Below are 18,835 nucleotides of genomic sequence, written 5' to 3' on the forward strand. Positions count from 1 at the left end.
ACTCAATACTTTCCACTTGCCATCCTCTCCAACTTATAGATGTACAGAAGGAGACAAAGAGAGCGGGAAGGGCAATGAGTCATCGTACACGCTGAGCAGCATTTTATTTGACTCGTTTTGAAGAAACCCGCAATAATGTCCTCCACCGGTTGGCAGGGGAGTCTAGCTTTGATCCTAAATTAGAAAACATTATCCATTTAATGGAGCAATTTCAGCAAGTACCCACAATAATTACTTAATGACACAAGGTATGTTATCTAGAGACCACCATATTTATAGGACTATTTGTGGAGTTCTTCAAGTGAAGTAGCTCTAAGCTGACCTGAGCTGCACTTTGTGCTTCTGATGGCCAACCATTTCCTGATGTGATATTTCAACAAACTTTTCAATGGTTTACTATGTTTTTTTCTTCACCACAGTAGACTTTTTAGGTCTAACATTTCTGTGTTTGAATTGATATTTATTTATTAAGTAAGTTATGTATAAATTTCCATCTGGAAATACAGCATTTTAACTTAATGTGATGCATATTTGTCAGTCATACATAAATGATACTGGGTAGATTTCTGCATTTAAAAAAACAACAACAACAACAACAACAAAAATATGGCATAGTTTATTCTTAACAGATTGCATCTATTTGATTTTAAATAATCATGTCAAAGTGCATTCTAATTGTGAACAATTACATTTATTCAAAAGTATGAATGTGAGACTGAAAGACATTGGTTTTATTGATAAATATATACATTACCAATATTATGTATATATAAATTGTTATTGTGTATTTAAAACACACTTTCTCAGTACTATTAGAGAAATCTTGATTGAAAAAAAGTTTTGCATTACGTTTATTAGTATGCAGTTCAAATACATAAATCTTACATTTAGAGCTAAATAGTTTATATTGCAGTTAATCATACATCACTGTGGGGTTTTATGAAGTCAGACAATTTAATAAGGACTCATAAAAACCACTACTAATAATACTGAATAATATAAATGTACTCAAAACATGGAGTCAGTATCTAGTCCATTAGGGGAGATGGGCTTTAAAAGCTCACTTTTATTGTCTTCACTGACTCTGACTACTATGTTAATATGACGCTGATTTATTAGCGAATAATGACGCTAGTGAAATTTGACACTGAAGGCTTTCACATCCTAGACCTATTAAACATGTTCTCCACTGCATTACTGAAACAGAGTACGGTGACTGCTGAAGCAGTGCTAAAACCTGCGATATGGGGAAAAAATACAGTTTTGCGAGTTAAAGGTGAACGTGAAGATAAGATTTCATATGCAAACCTCTGGTAATATCACATCAGTGCTCACATCAACACACACACACAAACACACATTGTATATAAATACTAATTTATAGCAGTGATAGCTGATATTTTTTCCTCAGGAATAGCTTTCTACCACACACAGGTCAGAGCTCAAGCCTCCCGGACGAGCCTGCCTTAAAAGAGACCCCTTCCAGCAGCGAGATGAATGTTGCCACCACTTTATCCATCAGAATATTGTTATTCTCATTTCATAAAAGTACAGAAAATAGGATTAGGGGCCAGCTATCCTGGGGGATGAGAGTCAACTGGCCCTCTCTTTTATCTCTGCACTGTGTGCTGGGAGCTTGGACTGCTCACAGGCACTTTCAATTGGAGTGATTAAGTTGGCTCAATCTGCAATGTACAGAGCGAGAGATATAGAGATATGAAGGGACACAGGGAAGAGACAGGGGAATAAACTTAACTCTCTGTCATCTGAAAGCCATGTTTGAGTGTAGCGTTTTGACCTAGAAAGCTGAGAATAAAGAGAGACAAAAGAGAGAGTGAAAAAAAGATTAAATTTATATAATGGGATCTAAAGAATATTGAGAATACATTGAAAATATGGCATTCAAAATCGAATTTGAACAGCAGTAAACAAAAGTTTGAATTTCGGGATTATTAAAAACAAATGCACATTGAATAAGAAATATATAAACATTTCTACACTGTTTTATGTCATTAATTAAATAAATTCATATACATTATTCGAATATTATATTTAACACAAATATCAAGTATTTTAATATGTGCGTATGTATTTAATGTATTTCTTTTAATATTTACTTGTGTAATATTTAAGGTAACATTCAATAAAATGTAAAAAAAAAAATTTTTTTTTATTAAAAACATTCTTTTTTCAAGGTTGCCTGTGAGTTAAAAACAAAAAGAAACAAAATGTATATATTTTAATCTGATAATTTTTTAATGTTAAAATATTTATTTATAAAAAAAAAAAGAGTAATTTTCACTAGTTATTTTAAACTTTTGGACTTGTTGTATTTTCAATGTTTCCTGTGAGTTAAAATCTAACATGTTTGACTCATGTTTTTTTGTTTTCGATTTGACTCATTTAGTGGGAAAGGGTGTAAGAGGAGCGTTTTGGTAAACCACAGCTGAGTAAGAGAGAGCTTTGTTGTAGCTTGTAGAGGATCCGTCAGCAGCGCTCAGGTTCTCACACTAAAGCGAGCCAGATGGATACTAGAATTCTCTTCTCTTCAGACAGAGAGAATAATCAGCTCTTTCTCACTCTGATCACTCTATTTTCAGGCCAGAGAGAACAAAACCAAAGAGAAGAATAAAAGCACTGAAATCAGCTTGAACTTTCAGCCCCTGTTGCAGAGTACGGTTCACTCAAACGTCTGTTTCCCCGAGACAGAGTTAATTGGGCCATGAATCATCTGATTGAGACTAATGTAAACATTCTGATCAAAACAGATCTACTGACCAACCACTAAAAACTTACATAGTCATTTTTTTAAATAGGAAAGCCTCATTAACAAATCTGTTTGTTTCTGGTTCCATTTCAACTCGACATTAATCACAATCAACACAACTTTCTGTTTCGCTAACAGAACAGAGCAGTGGGTCTTTCTGGGCCTCATTATTTGTAATGTAACAGTAATATCGCAGGCCAACAGAAGCAAAAATACTTGGAATAGATTTCAGGAGGCAACACATCTGTAAGTACCGACAAGGGCTTTGTCTAAACACACTAAAAAAGAAAGATGTGGCGGCTTTTTATACACAGCTGCATGTCATAGAAGGGATTCCTTCATGCTGGGTTCTGTGTGTCTGTAAAGAAGACGTCAAGTCCAGATGAGACATAAAACTGTTAGGGTTGTTCACCTGCGATGACAGATACATGCAAACAAACACGATCCGCACCCGCATGACTCAGAAGTTTTGCGCAACGTTCGCCACTGTGGCTGACGAAAAGCTGGTGCTGGTGTACGAGCGTGTCTGGAATTAGTTTAATGTTAGTTAAGATGACCTCCATCAAAGTCTGTTCACTGCAGCACAGATGAGCAAAACCAGACACAGCTCTAAACAAGCCAATTGGTATGTTGAGTCATCCATTTAGCCTGACTATGATAACAAGGATTCTGCTCACAAGCAATTTGTCTGTTCACACGGATCATGAAAGTAAGGCATGCCGCGACACAGTCAATCATTAAACACACACGGCCAATAAGAACGGTTCTCTCTTTGAACACTCTTATACAACTGAAAAATGCAAACTAAGGGTACATACCACACAGGACTGCGTGTTGTGGCTTTTTCCTGTGGGACTGGATGGATTTAAAATGTTGGATGTTTTGTGATTTATACATGTTCAGTTGAGTTCTAGAGAACCTAATGCTATATGTGTAAAAATAATAATATAATAATAATAATAATGATAAATTGTTAATCGCAATAACAATAATTTAGTATGTTTATAATTATTCAAATCCTAGTTTACTAATATAGCAAGATCCTATTTTACCATCAAATTCCTTTATTATGTTTAATTTAATAATACATTATTGTTATTTACAATGAGAATGGTGTTATTTATAATAATCATCATCATTATTAGAATCATATGAAAAGGAATATAATCTTGATAAAAATAAGAATTGTTATTATTAATAAAAATATATTAATATTATTATTATAGGTTAATATAATAATACATCAAAATTCTATTTTGTCTTCAAATTATTTTAATATGTGTGTGACTTATATGTTAATATGTTTTATTAATTCCTTTGACACATAAAACATTTTTTTTTTTCAAAAATAAAAAGCAGGCATACGTTATTAAAGCTGTAACTCTGTTTAAATGATTAAAGAGAGTGTTACTTGAAATAACCAGAACCAATATTAACAAGGTTTGTTCGAGCCCAGCTGAGCACACACACACACACACACTCAGAGCGGAAACATGCACATGTGCGTACACATTGTATGGTATGTATCTGTTTGTTGCCAGGTGTGTTCGGCTGAATGAGTGCCTATATAGCATGTCACTGTGGAGATATGTTAAACACGAAACCTGAGTGATTGTCCGCGCTTATCTGTGTGGTGTAACAGTGACAACAACCCAAGCAAATGTTCTCTCCATCACTGGCAGGATAACAGAGGTCATTAAAAGGAGAGAGAGGGGCAAGAGCAGGGTCGACACTGTAGGTTGGAAAATAAATTTGGCCTCTTTGTGGAAGGAAAAAGTGTTTTCTTTGTTTGGTTTTTAGGCCCAGACAGCCTCCTCTGTTTTTCCTTTCATATTTTCTCAGGCTACAGGCGGAATTGGAGTGTATGTTGAACAAGAGCAGTTCTCTCTTACCCTTCAATCTCTCATCTGTCTCTCTCTCATTTTCTCTACCTCTCTCACTCGCTTTGATGCCAATTTGGCTGGAGCGGAGCATGTCCAGGCTTTTGCAGATGTGTCCCTCTCCCTGCCTCTGATTGCAGTGTTCAGGCCAAATAAAACATCACATACAAGCCTATCTCTCTCTCTCTCTGCCTTTCTTCTTTTTCTCCTCATCACTCACCGTCTTAGAAAGCAGGGATGCAAAAAAGAAAGAGCATCCATCAGAATCGGAAGATTAAAATTAATCTAAAAAAACAGTTGTTCTGTATTTTTATATAAAAAGAATGGTGTAATATATAAAAATAAGTTATTATACACACACACACATATATATATTAATTCAAAATTAAAGCATCTGTGGGTCTAATCTTACCATATTTGTTTGTGTGATTTTGACTTTGCTCACTTGACTCTGCATGTTCTGCATGTTTTTTTTTGTTGTTGTTGTCTTTTTAGGAAAGATCAGTGACTGTGATTTTTGGTTTAGTCAACTCTCAGTGAGTGACTAACCCTTGGCGCTCACACAAGCTTTAATCAGAGCCATGCATGAAACCAGTGAAAATACGGAAAACGGAGCAGTGGATCTGGTTCCACCCATGTGGACGGCATCCAAAGCTGTGATTAAAGAGCATATGATGTCTGATTAATACAATCGCATTGCTGATGACAGATGCTTTTGGATAATAAATGGCTATTTATGATAGCATCATTTTCAAAAGTGCTCATGCAGTTTTAGTTTGAGATTTTAAAATTCCTCAATCAGGTGCAAGATGTATGATTTATTCAGTGGTGAAAAAGGATGAATTCACCAAAAATTATTTACTTTTGTTATTCTAAACAGCATGGCAGTTTGTTTCTTCTGTGGAATCTAAAAGGAGAATTTCTAAAGAATGTTGGTTGCTCATTTCCATTAAATTACAATGTAAAGTTTTCAAGTTTAAAAAGGATCAGGCACCATAAAGTCTCATAAAGTGTCTTTCTAATCCAACACCATCTTTTTTCTGTGTTCCACAAAAAAAAAAAGTCATTGGCTACATGTTTGAAATGACACAAGGTTGAGTAAATGATAGGATTTTCACTTATGGGTGAACTTTCTTTAAGAAATAGTCAGAGGAACTGAACTGATGGTAAAACTAATATAAGTAGCCTTGAATGCATGCAAAATCTAAAATAATAGCTTTTGCTATATGCCTCTGACCCTGAAAAACCCATCAGTTTAAAGCACAGCTTGTTTGGTGAATAATCTTCGCTTTTCAGTCCCGCTGCGGCTCAGACATGCAATCATCACGGCATGTGAGTGTGAATGTGTTGCACAGGCCTGAGGCATTACTTTGACATTTCACTGAGATGAGAAGGTTGAGGTCCTTCTGCCTGTTTAGTGAGCCCTTCAAATGCGAATTGTCAAGCATCCTCCGCTTTATTAAGACAAACGATAAAAAGCATGGCACGTGTTAACACTCAGAGAATTGTCTTCTAGTCGTGTAGCTTCTTGTATAGCCAAAGGTCAGGCTGGCAGCAGATAAACTAGAAGAGTTGGCTGAAAATTGGCCGCTGTCCCAGGACCTTCATCCCTCATTTGGATTGCATCACTTTTGGGGTCGGCTGTTCGCTCCAACAGGCCGTGTGGTCAGGATCATTGTATGAAACGCCCAGTGAGCGAGGGGTCTGTGGCATATTTTTATCATTACATCACAACCCTTAACCCCACCACTGCACTCTGCGTTCCTGAAAAGTCTGTAATTAGAGTTAAGCTTGCTTGTGTGTGTGTGTACATATTTAACCATATTTTGGGAACAAATTTGTGAGTTTAACCTGACCTTCTTTTAAATAGATTCTCATTAGTAAAAATGGTATATAATAAAAATAACTTGTTTAGAGTTATGGTGTGGGTTAGGATTAAGTTGCAATATTTATAACTAGCTGTAAATAAAACAATAGGAATTTATGCAGTGTCCAAAATTTAGATAGCCAAGTCAGTGTGTGTGTGTGTGTGTGTGTGTGTGTGTTTGTGTTTGTATATGCTGAAAGCAGAGGCCAGTCTAAGCATGTGCGAACTTCCAATCAACCATGTCATATCAGCAGAAATCCAGATCAAAGATCAAGATCATCTAAAGCAGTTTTGCATTTATGCAAACTCAGCCATTTGATTTTGATTGGTGATTTGCTGGTAAGTCACATGGGCGGCTCGTGGCAGCAGGTGGGGAGTGTAATGTCAGAAGCACTCTGAAGGTTTCTCCCACAGAAGCTGCGGTGGAGTTGGGAATTGAATGTGGAGCGCTGATGTGTGTATTGCTGAGATGATGAGGTGCTTATGGCTGAGGCCATCACGCTTGAGTGGAGGGGATGCTGGGTTGCCTGTTAAAATCCGGAGTGCTGTCTTTTCTAACACATGGGAGTCAAGTCATAATCACACGATTTCTATTTCTTCTCTCTTCACCCAGATTGGAGACTCAGGGATGCACACAGATGTCTCTCATTCTCTCCCTTAATGATTACTCTTCTTAGGAAATGAGAACATAATTCTGCTGTTGCATGTTTTGTAACATCTCTGTATTGATAATGGTTTCTCATTCTGTTTATGTACTGTGCTTTATCTTCCAAATCTTTTTTGCTTTCTTATTAAGTCTTATTGACCAGATGTATAGACGTTTGTATTACAGGAAATATGAAATAACATTAATAATACATTACAAAGATGAAAAAGTGTGAAACTCAGGGGGAAAACTTTTGATTGTGCTGTACGAATCCTATTTAATATACAGTGAGGCCCAAAAGTCTGAGACCACTTTAAAGTCTGACATTCAAGGTATAAATTAAATTGAAAAAGAAACAAAGTTTGAGGACTTTTATAAATGAGAAAACAAAGAAACATTATGATGATTACAAAATATTTGAGATTCTATTTCAAGGTTATTAATCAAAGAAGTTCATTTGTGATTGATCATGTGATTATTTGTACAGATTGTCCAGTGTTCACCACTGATCATCTTTGGATTATCAGAATTGACACAAACGTGTGTGCTGCTGTCATTAAAGTAAAAAGAGTGTCAAATTAAAGTGCAAACTAAATACTAGGACCTTTTGAAATTCATGTTAATTTTTTTGTATTCAACTCTTAACTAAAATTGCTATGCTGATAATATGAAGCAGGATATAAGCATTTTCATTAGTGATCTTTGACATTTGGACCTCACAGTATATGGAGAGTGGCAATCTTGGGTCAGTAATAGTGTATGATTATATATCAGTAAATGAATGGTTCAGATGCGGGTCAGGTGACCCTGTCTGGGGTTAGAAGGAGCAGTGATGGCTGATAATAGGCTGCCACGGCTAGACTCTAATTTATGTAAGGAAGTCTGGAGAGGGACTTCACCAGGTTTGCTTTAGGCATCAGGCATTTCATATATATATATATATATATATATATATATATATATATATATATATATGTGTGTGTGTGTGTGTGTGTTTATTTAAAGAAGCTTGATTTTAAGATTAGAATTCTTTTAGAGTTATTAGAGGCTTTGATAAACATTTGTTTGTCTGCTATCTTTTGTTTTGCTGATTTCATTTTTTTTTCATTCACAAAAAAAAGCCTTTGCTGTCTGGGTACAGTAGCTGCTTTTGAACTGGATTCCATTACTCTCTACAGCCCTATAGGAGAGTTCAAAATCCTGAGATCCAGCTCTCCTAATAGCAAAAACACCCCTCTAAAGCAGAGGATGTGTCATAAGGGAGTCTCAAAAGGAATTCTTCCCATTAGTATTCAAAAAGAACCGAAAGTGACGAAGGGAGAAGTGGGGGAAATGCTTTCAGCTTTTCAGATATTATAGCAAAATATTACAGTTGAAAACGTTTCAGTTACTTACATTTACATCATTTAAAGAAAACACCAAAGCAAACGAAATGTGACTGTACTTTATACTTTCAGATTCAGCTGTAAGTGTGAGTTTCAGTGGCCTTTTCAATTCTAAAGCATCTCACGGTTTGCCGAAAAGCTCGGATTTCGATCCCTGAGAGAAATGAAAGTGTTACTTAGCAGCTTGAGCGGTTCCTGTGTGGAGCGCCAAATCGGAGCATCCCCCTGGCCTCGCTCTAACTGAAAGTGACAAAGCTCTTGGTAACGTTGGTTGGGAAAGCACATTTCTGTTTGGTAGTGTGCAGCGGGAGGATGCCGGGGCTCGGGGTCAAGGGACAGACAGCGACCGAGCAAAGGAGAAACAGCATAAAACAGCAAAAAGAGAAAACCTTGTCGTGGCAATTCTGCCGGTTCCCTCAACATTCATCAAAAACAGTGGGCCATCAACTTCTACCTACTTTATTTTCTGAGTCACTGAGCCTCTACTGACGGAGTGAATTCTCCTGTCTTTGCTTTCTTTCCCTTTCTGGTTTCTGTCTCTTTATTTTTCTGTTTTGTCCTCTCTTTCTCTTTCCCACTCAGTTTTTCTAATGTTTGCACTCAACTATATGCACTGTCAACTGAGTGAGTGAATAACCTTCACTGTAAGGCCAGTCTCAGCATACACAGACACGAGTGTATTCTTCAGCTGGTTTTACCCAGATCTTATATTTGACTTTACCAAATTAAACAAAGAAGTAAAAATCAAGTGACATTATGAATATTAAATATTTATTTATTATTGTTTATTATAACATAATTTATTAGAATTTAATAATATTATTGAATAGTTAAAAAAATCTTTAATATTATTCAGTATTTTTTATTTGATTAATTTAACTTTTTATGTAATTTATTTATTTAAAATTACAGGGGAAATTCTGTTACTTTAAAATGTGCTGAATAAATAATCTCTGATTTGCCTTGATTGTCATTTTAATCTGCATAGGCCAGTGTCCTAACGATATTCTGAACAGAAAACATTTTAAAAAGTTGTTGAAAAGTTTGTATTTTGTTTTGCTTTATTTATTTATTTATTTATCTCTCTGTTTTTTTTCCTCCATCATTTTGGGTTCATGATGCACCATTTGAGACCCTCTGATATAAATTACACACACATACACACAATCTCATGTCTGAGACTCATTATGCAGGTTAGTCTAAATAAGTACGCACAGACACACACACACACACAGAGAGAGAGAGAGAGAGAGAGAGAGCATTTTCTTGGACTTGTGAAGCAGTGGCAGACATCAGGAACAAGAGGACATTTTCTCCTTCACTCACACACACACATACACACACACACACACACGCACACACATACATTGCGGTAGCCAGGGGCAATAATGACGCAGATAACACCCGTGCTTTCTGTCATATTAATTTACACACTCTCACACATCGGTTCAGCCTCTCCTTGAGGTTTTTTTACTTCTCCATCTCTTCTGTGGGCCTTTTTTCTTTTCCGGCTCGGAGTCAAAATGTCAAGCTAAGTAATGCTGATTACGTCAGTCTTTGTTAGTGTTTGTCTGACAAGAACTCTGTCGCCGATCTCGATGTTTTTATAGGGCTCTGGAAAAGCCGTCTGTGGGAGGCCCATCTCTATTAAAGCCTAGCGCTCCAGCTGAGAGAAGACCGTAAATTTAAAAAATATCCAACTAATGACAGGAATCGGTAGAGAGGCCGTCTCACCCACCAGGTGTGTCTGCAGCATTTCTTTAGTCATGCGTCAAACTGTCCCATATTTAAAGCCATATTGATTATTCTAACACTTTAGAAAGTTTAAAATTCATCCCTGTCACTTTCTTTCATTTTGTTTAGGTTCTTTGCTTTTACTGAAAAATAAATAAAAATAAACAGTGTAGCCAGCCACTTAAAATGACAGAGTTTTACTAAAAGCATTTATTTGTAAGTTTAGTTTATTTGTTTAAAATTGTACAGTACTTTGCATCAACCTCTGTTAAATTGTACTTAATAAATTACTTAGTTGACCTTGTGACTGTAAACTTCATAGGTCCGTCAATATTCTGAAATTTTTAATTTACACATTATTAAACTGCATTACACTTAAAGCCATATTGAATCTATTTTTGTGCACTAATAATGAAAAGGACAGCTTACAGCCAAGCAGAAGCATCCGCTGAATGTTAGTAGTATTAGCAATCAATTAAACAAACTCAGCACCTATCTGCTTTACAGCAAACCAGTTAGAACTACTGGGCAAACATTACATCACCTCATTAATATTCATGAGCCAGGCTGATAACGTTATAATGTGCATCTCAGATCGTTCCTACGCCCTTGGCTAAAGCCAAACCTCCATTCTTCCATTTCAGGCTTCTGTCAAAGAATAAGAACTGCAATGCAGCACTTAAGCACATGTTTGTGGCGCTGTTTCAGTCGGTGTGTCTCTTGATAAGAGCTCAGAGTTGTTCAACAGTTTTGAGGTGGATGAAAAGAAATCGGTGACTTGAGTGTCAGCCTTGACTTAAGTGGCTGGATAATTAAAATACTTCAAAGTTAATACTGTGCAAGCAAACCAGAGAGAGAAAATTATTTCCGTTATATAATGGCTTTCTAGTGTGCATTCAGATACCCTAGAAACGCCACAGCCAGCCAAAAGAGGGAAAGAGAGAAAGGAGCTAAGAGTATATAAAAACATCCATGCATAATGTATCCCTAATGTATTTTAATGCAGAACATGATAGACGCTTGCATCTTTTTGAATTAACTTATGCATTAGGATGTTCAAGAAGGTCACTAATATCTGCTTTTATGTCACCCAACCACTGCACACAAAATGCCCCCCGCACAACCGCCTCAGGACAGGCGGAACAATTATATGATTTTCTTCTTTGCTAGGTGTGCGATAAAAGTGGGAGTGGGTTAACTTGCTCTGAGGTAAGCATGTCATTAAGGGTTGTTATAGGGCAGTGAAGGACACATTTCCTCCATATTAACACTGAACTCAGGGTCTCTCTTCCAGTTTGCAGATTCGACTCGATATGAGGACTATTACCCAGTTGGAAATTTACAAAATATCTTCATGGAACATGATCTTTACTTAATATCCTAATGATTTTTGGCATAAAAGAACATACCAATACAATGTATTTTTGGCTATTGCTTCAAATATACCCCAGCAACTTAAGACGGCTTTTGTGGTCCAGGGTCAAATTTTGTTATTTGTTTAACATTAAACATTAAATATTATTTATTAAAAAACATTACATACTTTATATATATATATATATTATGTTTTTTAATAAATAATATTTAATGTGGATTTTTTTATTTAAAATGTTATTTAATATTTTATTTATTTAAAATGATCAGTTATCAATGAAGGGACACAGCGTATCATGGTATCATCAGTTAATGCCCAATATAAGATTTTTATTTTATTTATTTAAATCAATAACAGCTGATATTGTATAATTATTTATCTTATTTCCTTTATTTTTACATTTTGATAACTTTTTTTAAAATCTGTATCAACACTCTTAAGTATAATCTTTAGCAAGATTGTAGAATTAAAAATCTTTATTTTTCTTTTAAATATATATTTATATACATTTTGAAAAAAAATAAGTTAACAGACATAACTTTAATGTAATTATCGGTATAGAATATCAGTTTATCTCTTCACTATCTTATGGCCTGTAATTTAACAGACTAAAAGCCTTGGATTAAAAACTATTTGGATTTGAAAGGGTTTTTAAGAACTTCTTTCTTGTCTAGTTTCTCTACAAACACATCTACCCATGTACCTTTCTACATTGAGGCTAACATATTTGAAGCCAAACTTTCTTCTTAACAAGTGGCCACCAGCTGTTGTCAAAACTAGCAAAATCTTTTTATCTTGGGACCAAAGTTTAGTGCTTTTACAAGTAAATACAAGTGACTAACAGACTGAATTGTCAACGGAAATGTGCCTCAGAGATCCCAAAAGCAGCGTACATGTGTTTGTATAGTGTAACTAAATTCAGAAGTCAAAGGGTGTGCTGGATATGAAAATAGATATACAAAAATAACAAGAAAACACTTCATGTGGGAAAAGTAACTCCAGAGAAACAGTCACAACTTTCATTTCCCAGATCAGGTTAAAAGGATTGAGGCTATTACTCCAAGAGAAAGTCAAGCACCTCATACGCACTACTACAAAAAAAGCAGTCAGTTGAAAGGGGCAAAAGATCCAATTACTCCAGTACAACTGGTTCAGTGCTGTACAAGTGTGCTCTTTAAACTGCTATGTCCTGCCTGCATCGCCCCTTTCCTCATGGGTAATTGACACTCTCAGCATACAATGAATGTGGACAGAGAGGAAAAACAAACAAAGATTCTGAGACGCTCAGACTGCTTTGACTACAGCTAAAAGTAGGAAATCACTCCGGTTCAAAAAGCCAGCCTCTTCATCAGCACAGTTTCCAACCGAGGGAGTTTTAAACACTTTGAGTATGTAACATCCCTAAATGCATCAGTACGATTGCTGTGGTTTGGATTGAATAGCCTCTTAAGGAGAGCGAGGAATTTGGAGGCTGTTACAAATGAGCATGTAGGCCGGCACAGTGCTGTGTGCGTTCATGTCTGGCCAAACTGATCTGGATGGGAAATTAGATTATTTTAGTTTGGATTACACTAGATATGTCAAAACACACTCTGACTGGTGTGGTTTTGGATCTGTGCTGCCATCCATGGTCCTGCAATCAGGTTTTAATCCATGAATAGCTCATTACCACGAGGTCAGCACAAAACAAAGTCCCCAGTCAAACGAGGCTGTGACCCTAAACCTCGCCCCTCTGCGGATCACCGGGCACGATACGTATTTGTATGTTGAGAATGGACACTCATTAATGCCATATGCATGAACACTACTTCTCCATACACTTCTTCTAGAACGTCCTTATCTGAAGGTTACCTTCTGAATTCCGAACAGATCTTATTTCTGAAGTTATTAAAAACAAGGAATTTAATTTGGGTTACCCACAAGTTTTCGTTTTAAATTCACACAGCATTTGCAAATGGTATACCGAATTGTACAAAGTGTGCAATAACTGTGTAATTTAAAGACTATTATGGCACACTGGATAAGAAGATGTATAGGAGGCACACGTGGATCTGGAATGGGCGCTAAAGGGAGGGAATAAATGAGACACCGGGAAAGTCAGCGGCAGGGTTAGGGTACATTTCTCTAAAATGCGCTTCCGCATGTATCGGCAGAATTCATTTGACTTAATTGACATTCATAAGCCAGACGTTGCTGTTTTACTCTGAGTGGGATAAGGCTGTCTTCTGCTGTTTGCTCAGTAATTGAAATTTCCATTATGAGGTGTAAACATTTAGCAGCCACCAAGTGAATATTCATCAGCAGGAGCATTAGTGACACAAGATTCTGTCTGTGTGTATTTGTGCCAACCATGTACTGAATTTGCATTAAAGCAAGGGAATAGGGTTCTTTGTATGCATACATGAATATATTAAGTTGTTGTGTGCTCAGTATGAGGTTGATTTGTTTTAAGTTCTTTGATCCAAACCCCATCTAATATTATAAGTAATAATCTTCCCTATTATTTATCATTATTTATATGTTTTTGTTTACAGGTGTTTAACACATTATCTTAAATATAGGTAATTACTTGACTTGACAATTTTAAAATTTACATTAATGTGGTTTTAAATATGAATTGATAAAAATACAAAATACTAAGCTTTGTTGAGATGAACAAATATCAATGAATAAAAAAAATGCACGGCATGTCAATTTTATTATAGAAAATACTGTTTTGTTTTAAATTGTACTAGTCGAATATGTGCACAGAATTACTAAAACTCAGTATCTTCCCTGTTTTCTTTCTTTCAGCCCCATCACAAGTGAGTGAGGTGATAAAGGAGCGAGTTCAGCAGCACAGCATTCAGCTCTCCTGGCAGGAACCAGAGCAGCCCAATGGCGTCATCACCGAATATGAGATCAAATACTATGAGAAAGTGAGTACACACCACCTGCTCCAGAGCATAAGCTATTAATGAATATATGGCTGTGTTTCAGAAAATGAAAGACAGAGCGAGACAATGACTGTGTGTCTACCTGTCTGTCAGCATCCCAATTCCCATGCAACCCATCCTATCCTGTATTTTTCCTTTTTTTTTCCTTTTTCATGATTTGCATTCTCTGAGCATGAAGCTCGCAGTCAAATGCTCCGGTCTGAGTGGATCCTTCCCCTCTAATTGCTGTAATGAATGAGACACTCATAAGATTTTAATTAGACTGAGGTCCTTCACCAATCCCACACAAACATACACAAGACCGTCTCTGTTTACCACAGCCACACTTGTACACGTCTAAGTCCACTTCAGACATGCACACACAAGAGCAGCACACATATACGTCTGGTATTGTTCCTGAGCATCTGTTCAATGAAAAACAACCCAAAGCCAATCCCTTGTAGGCACGCACACGCTGCAACTAAAACATTCATCAGAATTGTACTCCCAAAAACTTGAACACAAACGCATACACACAATTAATTTCTTTCACCTCAGCTCCTTCTCTTGACAATCCCACTCTCCCATTCATTATAAAGCACTGCTTCATAGTGTCTACCTTCAAACTCATATATAGCTAGTCAGGCATGAGCAGAAAGGTCCAACGTGTTCGCTCAGCCTGTTGGATTCTGGTCTCTTAGGCAATGTGAAAGCAGAATTATAGGGATGCACCGAAATGAAATTCTTGGCCGAAGCCGAAGCCGAATAATAATGAAATGCTTGGCCGAAGGCCGAATACCGAACGCGGTGTTTCGCATTTTTTCCATTTATTTTGCCAATTTTTTCACCATTACAATAATTAAATGGTAAAAATTTGCTTTTTACTATTTTGTGTTGCTTTTCAGATAAATAAATCAAATAACAAAAATACAATTTCAAAATGTTTTATTTAACACTGAACATTTTTGAACATTCCAGCAAATATTATACAAACAAAGCACAATATAACTTAAAATAAATAAATTAGTAAAAAAAAAATGCCATCTTTGAAGCCCTTTTCTTGAATAGCCTATGTTAGGCCTATAACTGACTGCTGAAAGAATGTAACTCTGTATGTCTACAACAACAAATGTGCATTGAATAGTGCAAAAAAGGTGGATGAACCCACAACAAATGAATAACTGTCCTAGACATAAGCCTACTTAGCCTACTTCTTCAGGAAAAGTGGCAGGTTCTTCTTTATGAAAAGTAGTTTCTCTGCTTTCTCACATGAAAGTCGGTTCCTCTTCTCATCGATGACATGAGATGCAGCACTAAACAGTCTCTCACTGTCGGTGCTTGTGCATGGAGCAGACAAGTACCTGCAGAAAAGTTGAACATTTTATTGCAGTTTTCTGACAGTTGCTCGTTTCAAAACGAACAATGTCTTCAAGATAATGAAATGGTTGAAACCCAGTGTAGGCCTACTATTTTACTACACTGAAAATTTTCACAAAATACATAATATAAAATATAGGTAGTAACACTTTAAAAAGTTTGTTAACATTATTGCATTAACTAACAATGAGCAATACATTTGTTATGGTATTTATTAATCTTTGTTAATGTAAGATAATAAAAAATATTTAGTTCATGTTAATATAAGTGCATTAACAATTTTAACAAAATTGTTAGAAACAATTTTAACAAAAGTGGCCTACCACTTTTGATACTTTTTAATTCAAAAATTAAAAATTTTTCATATTAGTAAATGTTAACATTAAGATTAATAAATGCTTTTAATAAGGGTTTTTCATTGTTAGTTAATGTTAAAAATAGAAACTACTTATAAAATGTTACCAAAATCCAAAATATAAATAAAATCTTAAATTAATTTCCCATACAAGTAGCCTACCTGCGTGCCATCTGCGCCAGGTCGGGAAAGCGGCCTTGATTGGTCCTCCAAAATTCGAGAGGGTTATTGCTCCTGGGGATGGGGACTTCTGAGAGATACCCATCTAACTGTTGAGCGGTCGAGCTTGTCCTCTGTCTTGCAAATGGGTTATTCTCTTGGAGGATCTCATCGAACATGTCAGACAGCGAGACTGTGCGCGGCTCATCTGTAGTACGAGCCCGTTTACTCTCTGCGCTGTTTTCATCTCCTGCGCTGTGCATCACCTGACCGTCTCCATCACCTAGCGGCTTTCCCAAATCCAACTTGGCCTGGATCATTTCTCGTGTGCGCATCTTTTTCCCCACATCCAAGTAATGATCTTTATATCGTGGATCAAGCACAGTCGCGATGCAGTACAGGGGTTCTGAGTCCGCCTGACTAAATCGTGTGCTGACAGCTTCTAAGAGCGCACTTTTAGTTGTTTTCACTCCGTGGTCTGTTTCAGCCTCTTTGTTTAAAAGACGCTTTAATGCTGCAAGTAAGGGTATGACGTCTGCCACAGATGCATCAGATGAGCTTATCTCTTTTGTTATCTGCTCAAAGGGGGCGAGAAGAGAGAGAACGTTCTCGATTAACACCCACTGGTGTGCGGTGAATGTCGCGGGCAGGTCATGATCTGCTATGTATGTAGCCAAGACTCGCTTTTGCGCAAAAAGGCTTTCCAGCATATAATATGTACTGTTCCACCTTGTGCTCACATCTTGTTGGAAACGTTTTTGTGGCATTCCGAACTGTTCTTGGATAGATTGTAGGCGCGCATAGGCAAGCGGTGAATGCTTAAAATGGCCAAAAATTTTCCTGCCTATCGCTATCACATCTGCTATACTGCGCTGACTCAACAACCCCTCGTTGACCGCCAGTTGAATTGTGTGTGCCATACACCGTATGCCTTTCAGATTGCTATCTTCCATGGCTTTAGCCATATTTCTTGCGTTGTCACTGACTACTGCATGCACTTTAGATCGGTCGATACGCCAAGTGTCAAACATGTTGGCGAACGCCTCGGATATGGCTACAGCTGTATGGGACCCTCTAAACTCTTGTGAGTGAAGCACAATCTTTTGTAGCTTGAAATCTGTGTCGATCCACTGCGCAGTTAAACTCAGCATACTAGTGGGGCTCACATCCGAGCTCCAAATATCTGTCGTGAAGCTGAGGGCTGCAATATCTGTGGCCAAAAGCTCATGGACGTTAGTTGAAACGACGTTATACATTTCAGGTAAGCACACGTCTGAGAAATGCCGTCTACTAGGGATGGTGTAACGGGGCTCAATATGGTCTATAAGCCTGCGAAATCCAACATCCTCTACAACAGAGAATGGTTGATCGTCCAATGCGATGAATTCCATTATCCTTTTAGTAATAGCTTTAGCTTTGGCACTGTCATTGGCAAACTTTTTTGCCTTTTCTAAGAAGTCAGCCACAGATGGAGTGGGTGTCCTAGGACTGGGAGATACTTTTCTTTTCGCTGCTGCTGTTGCCATAGCCGCCGCCGTGTCTTTCTCGTACTCTGCATGATGTTCGGGGTGTCTTGATTTTAAGTGATAAATTAAACTTGAAGTGCTGTACGTTTTTGCAGATGCACCCCCTCTGGACAATTCAGCAGAACAATGTGTGCAAACGGCCGTTTTTGCCTCTTTCTCTGACACTTTAAAGTGCTTCCACACTGCTGACATGTTTGCTGCATAAAGTGCGCGCCTCTCACTCTACGCGGGTTATTTGATTGCGTCATTAAAAACGTCATTGTTCGGCAAAATTTATTCGGCCTATTTACTTATTCGGCCGAACACCGAAAGTGCTTTTTTTGGCTATTTTCGGCCGAATAATTTCGGTTGCCGAACATTCGGTGCATCCCTACGTCTCCTGAGCAGCGCTCTCTGGCTGTAGTCCATCTTGTTTGAAAATTAGAAGCAAGCTTGACTTCACTCCTAACAGCCTGTGGCATTCCATTTAAGAGTTTTTTTTTTTCTGTTCTGAAGTCAATGAGAGATAATTTACAGATCAGTGGGAAAATGTTGTGGTTCAGCATTGCTGCAAATGCTTTTCTTATGTTGTAGCTATGGTGTTCAAACAGGGGATACAGGTTTGAATCAGTTGCATGCACAGTATGAAAGGCACATTTTCAAGTTATTATTATTATTATTATTTTTGTTGTTTGATTGTTTTCTCCTTTTAAGTCTCTTATGCTGACCAAGGCTGCATTTATCTGATCAAAAATAGAATAAAACAGTGATATTATAAAATATTGTTACAATTTAAAATAACGATTTTCTGTTAATATGTAATTTTAAAATGTGATTTATTCCTGCCATGGTAAAGCTGAATTGTCTGCA

The 18,835-nt window shown here is 36.9% G+C and overlaps 2 protein-coding genes across 5 annotated transcripts in view; one reads left to right on the forward strand and one right to left on the reverse strand.

Annotated features, from left to right (window-relative positions):
* LOC132092506 (ephrin type-A receptor 7-like) overlaps positions 1 to 18,835 on the forward strand; it is a 77,199-nt gene that overhangs the window by 40,736 nt on the left and 17,628 nt on the right. For all 4 annotated transcript variants that reach the window (XM_059498759.1, XM_059498762.1, XM_059498760.1 and 1 more), the window contains exon 6: positions 14,448 to 14,572. In XM_059498759.1, the coding sequence (XP_059354742.1) occupies positions 14,448 to 14,572 (125 nt within the window). The remainder of the gene's footprint in view (positions 1 to 14,447; positions 14,573 to 18,835) is intronic.
* On the reverse strand, positions 15,620 to 17,266 carry LOC132092508 (zinc finger BED domain-containing protein 4-like). The gene is made up of 2 exons (XM_059498764.1): positions 16,464 to 17,266; positions 15,620 to 15,930 (listed from the first exon to the last, which is right to left on the reverse strand). The coding sequence occupies exons 1-2, from the start codon at positions 17,225 to 17,227 to the stop codon at positions 15,777 to 15,779; spliced, it is 918 nt and encodes a 305-aa protein (XP_059354747.1). The 5' UTR covers positions 17,228 to 17,266; the 3' UTR covers positions 15,620 to 15,776.

This window comes from Carassius carassius, chromosome 18 (genome assembly GCF_963082965.1).
Source record: "Carassius carassius chromosome 18, fCarCar2.1, whole genome shotgun sequence".
In the NCBI taxonomy this organism is placed as follows: Eukaryota; Metazoa; Chordata; class Actinopteri; order Cypriniformes; family Cyprinidae; genus Carassius; species Carassius carassius.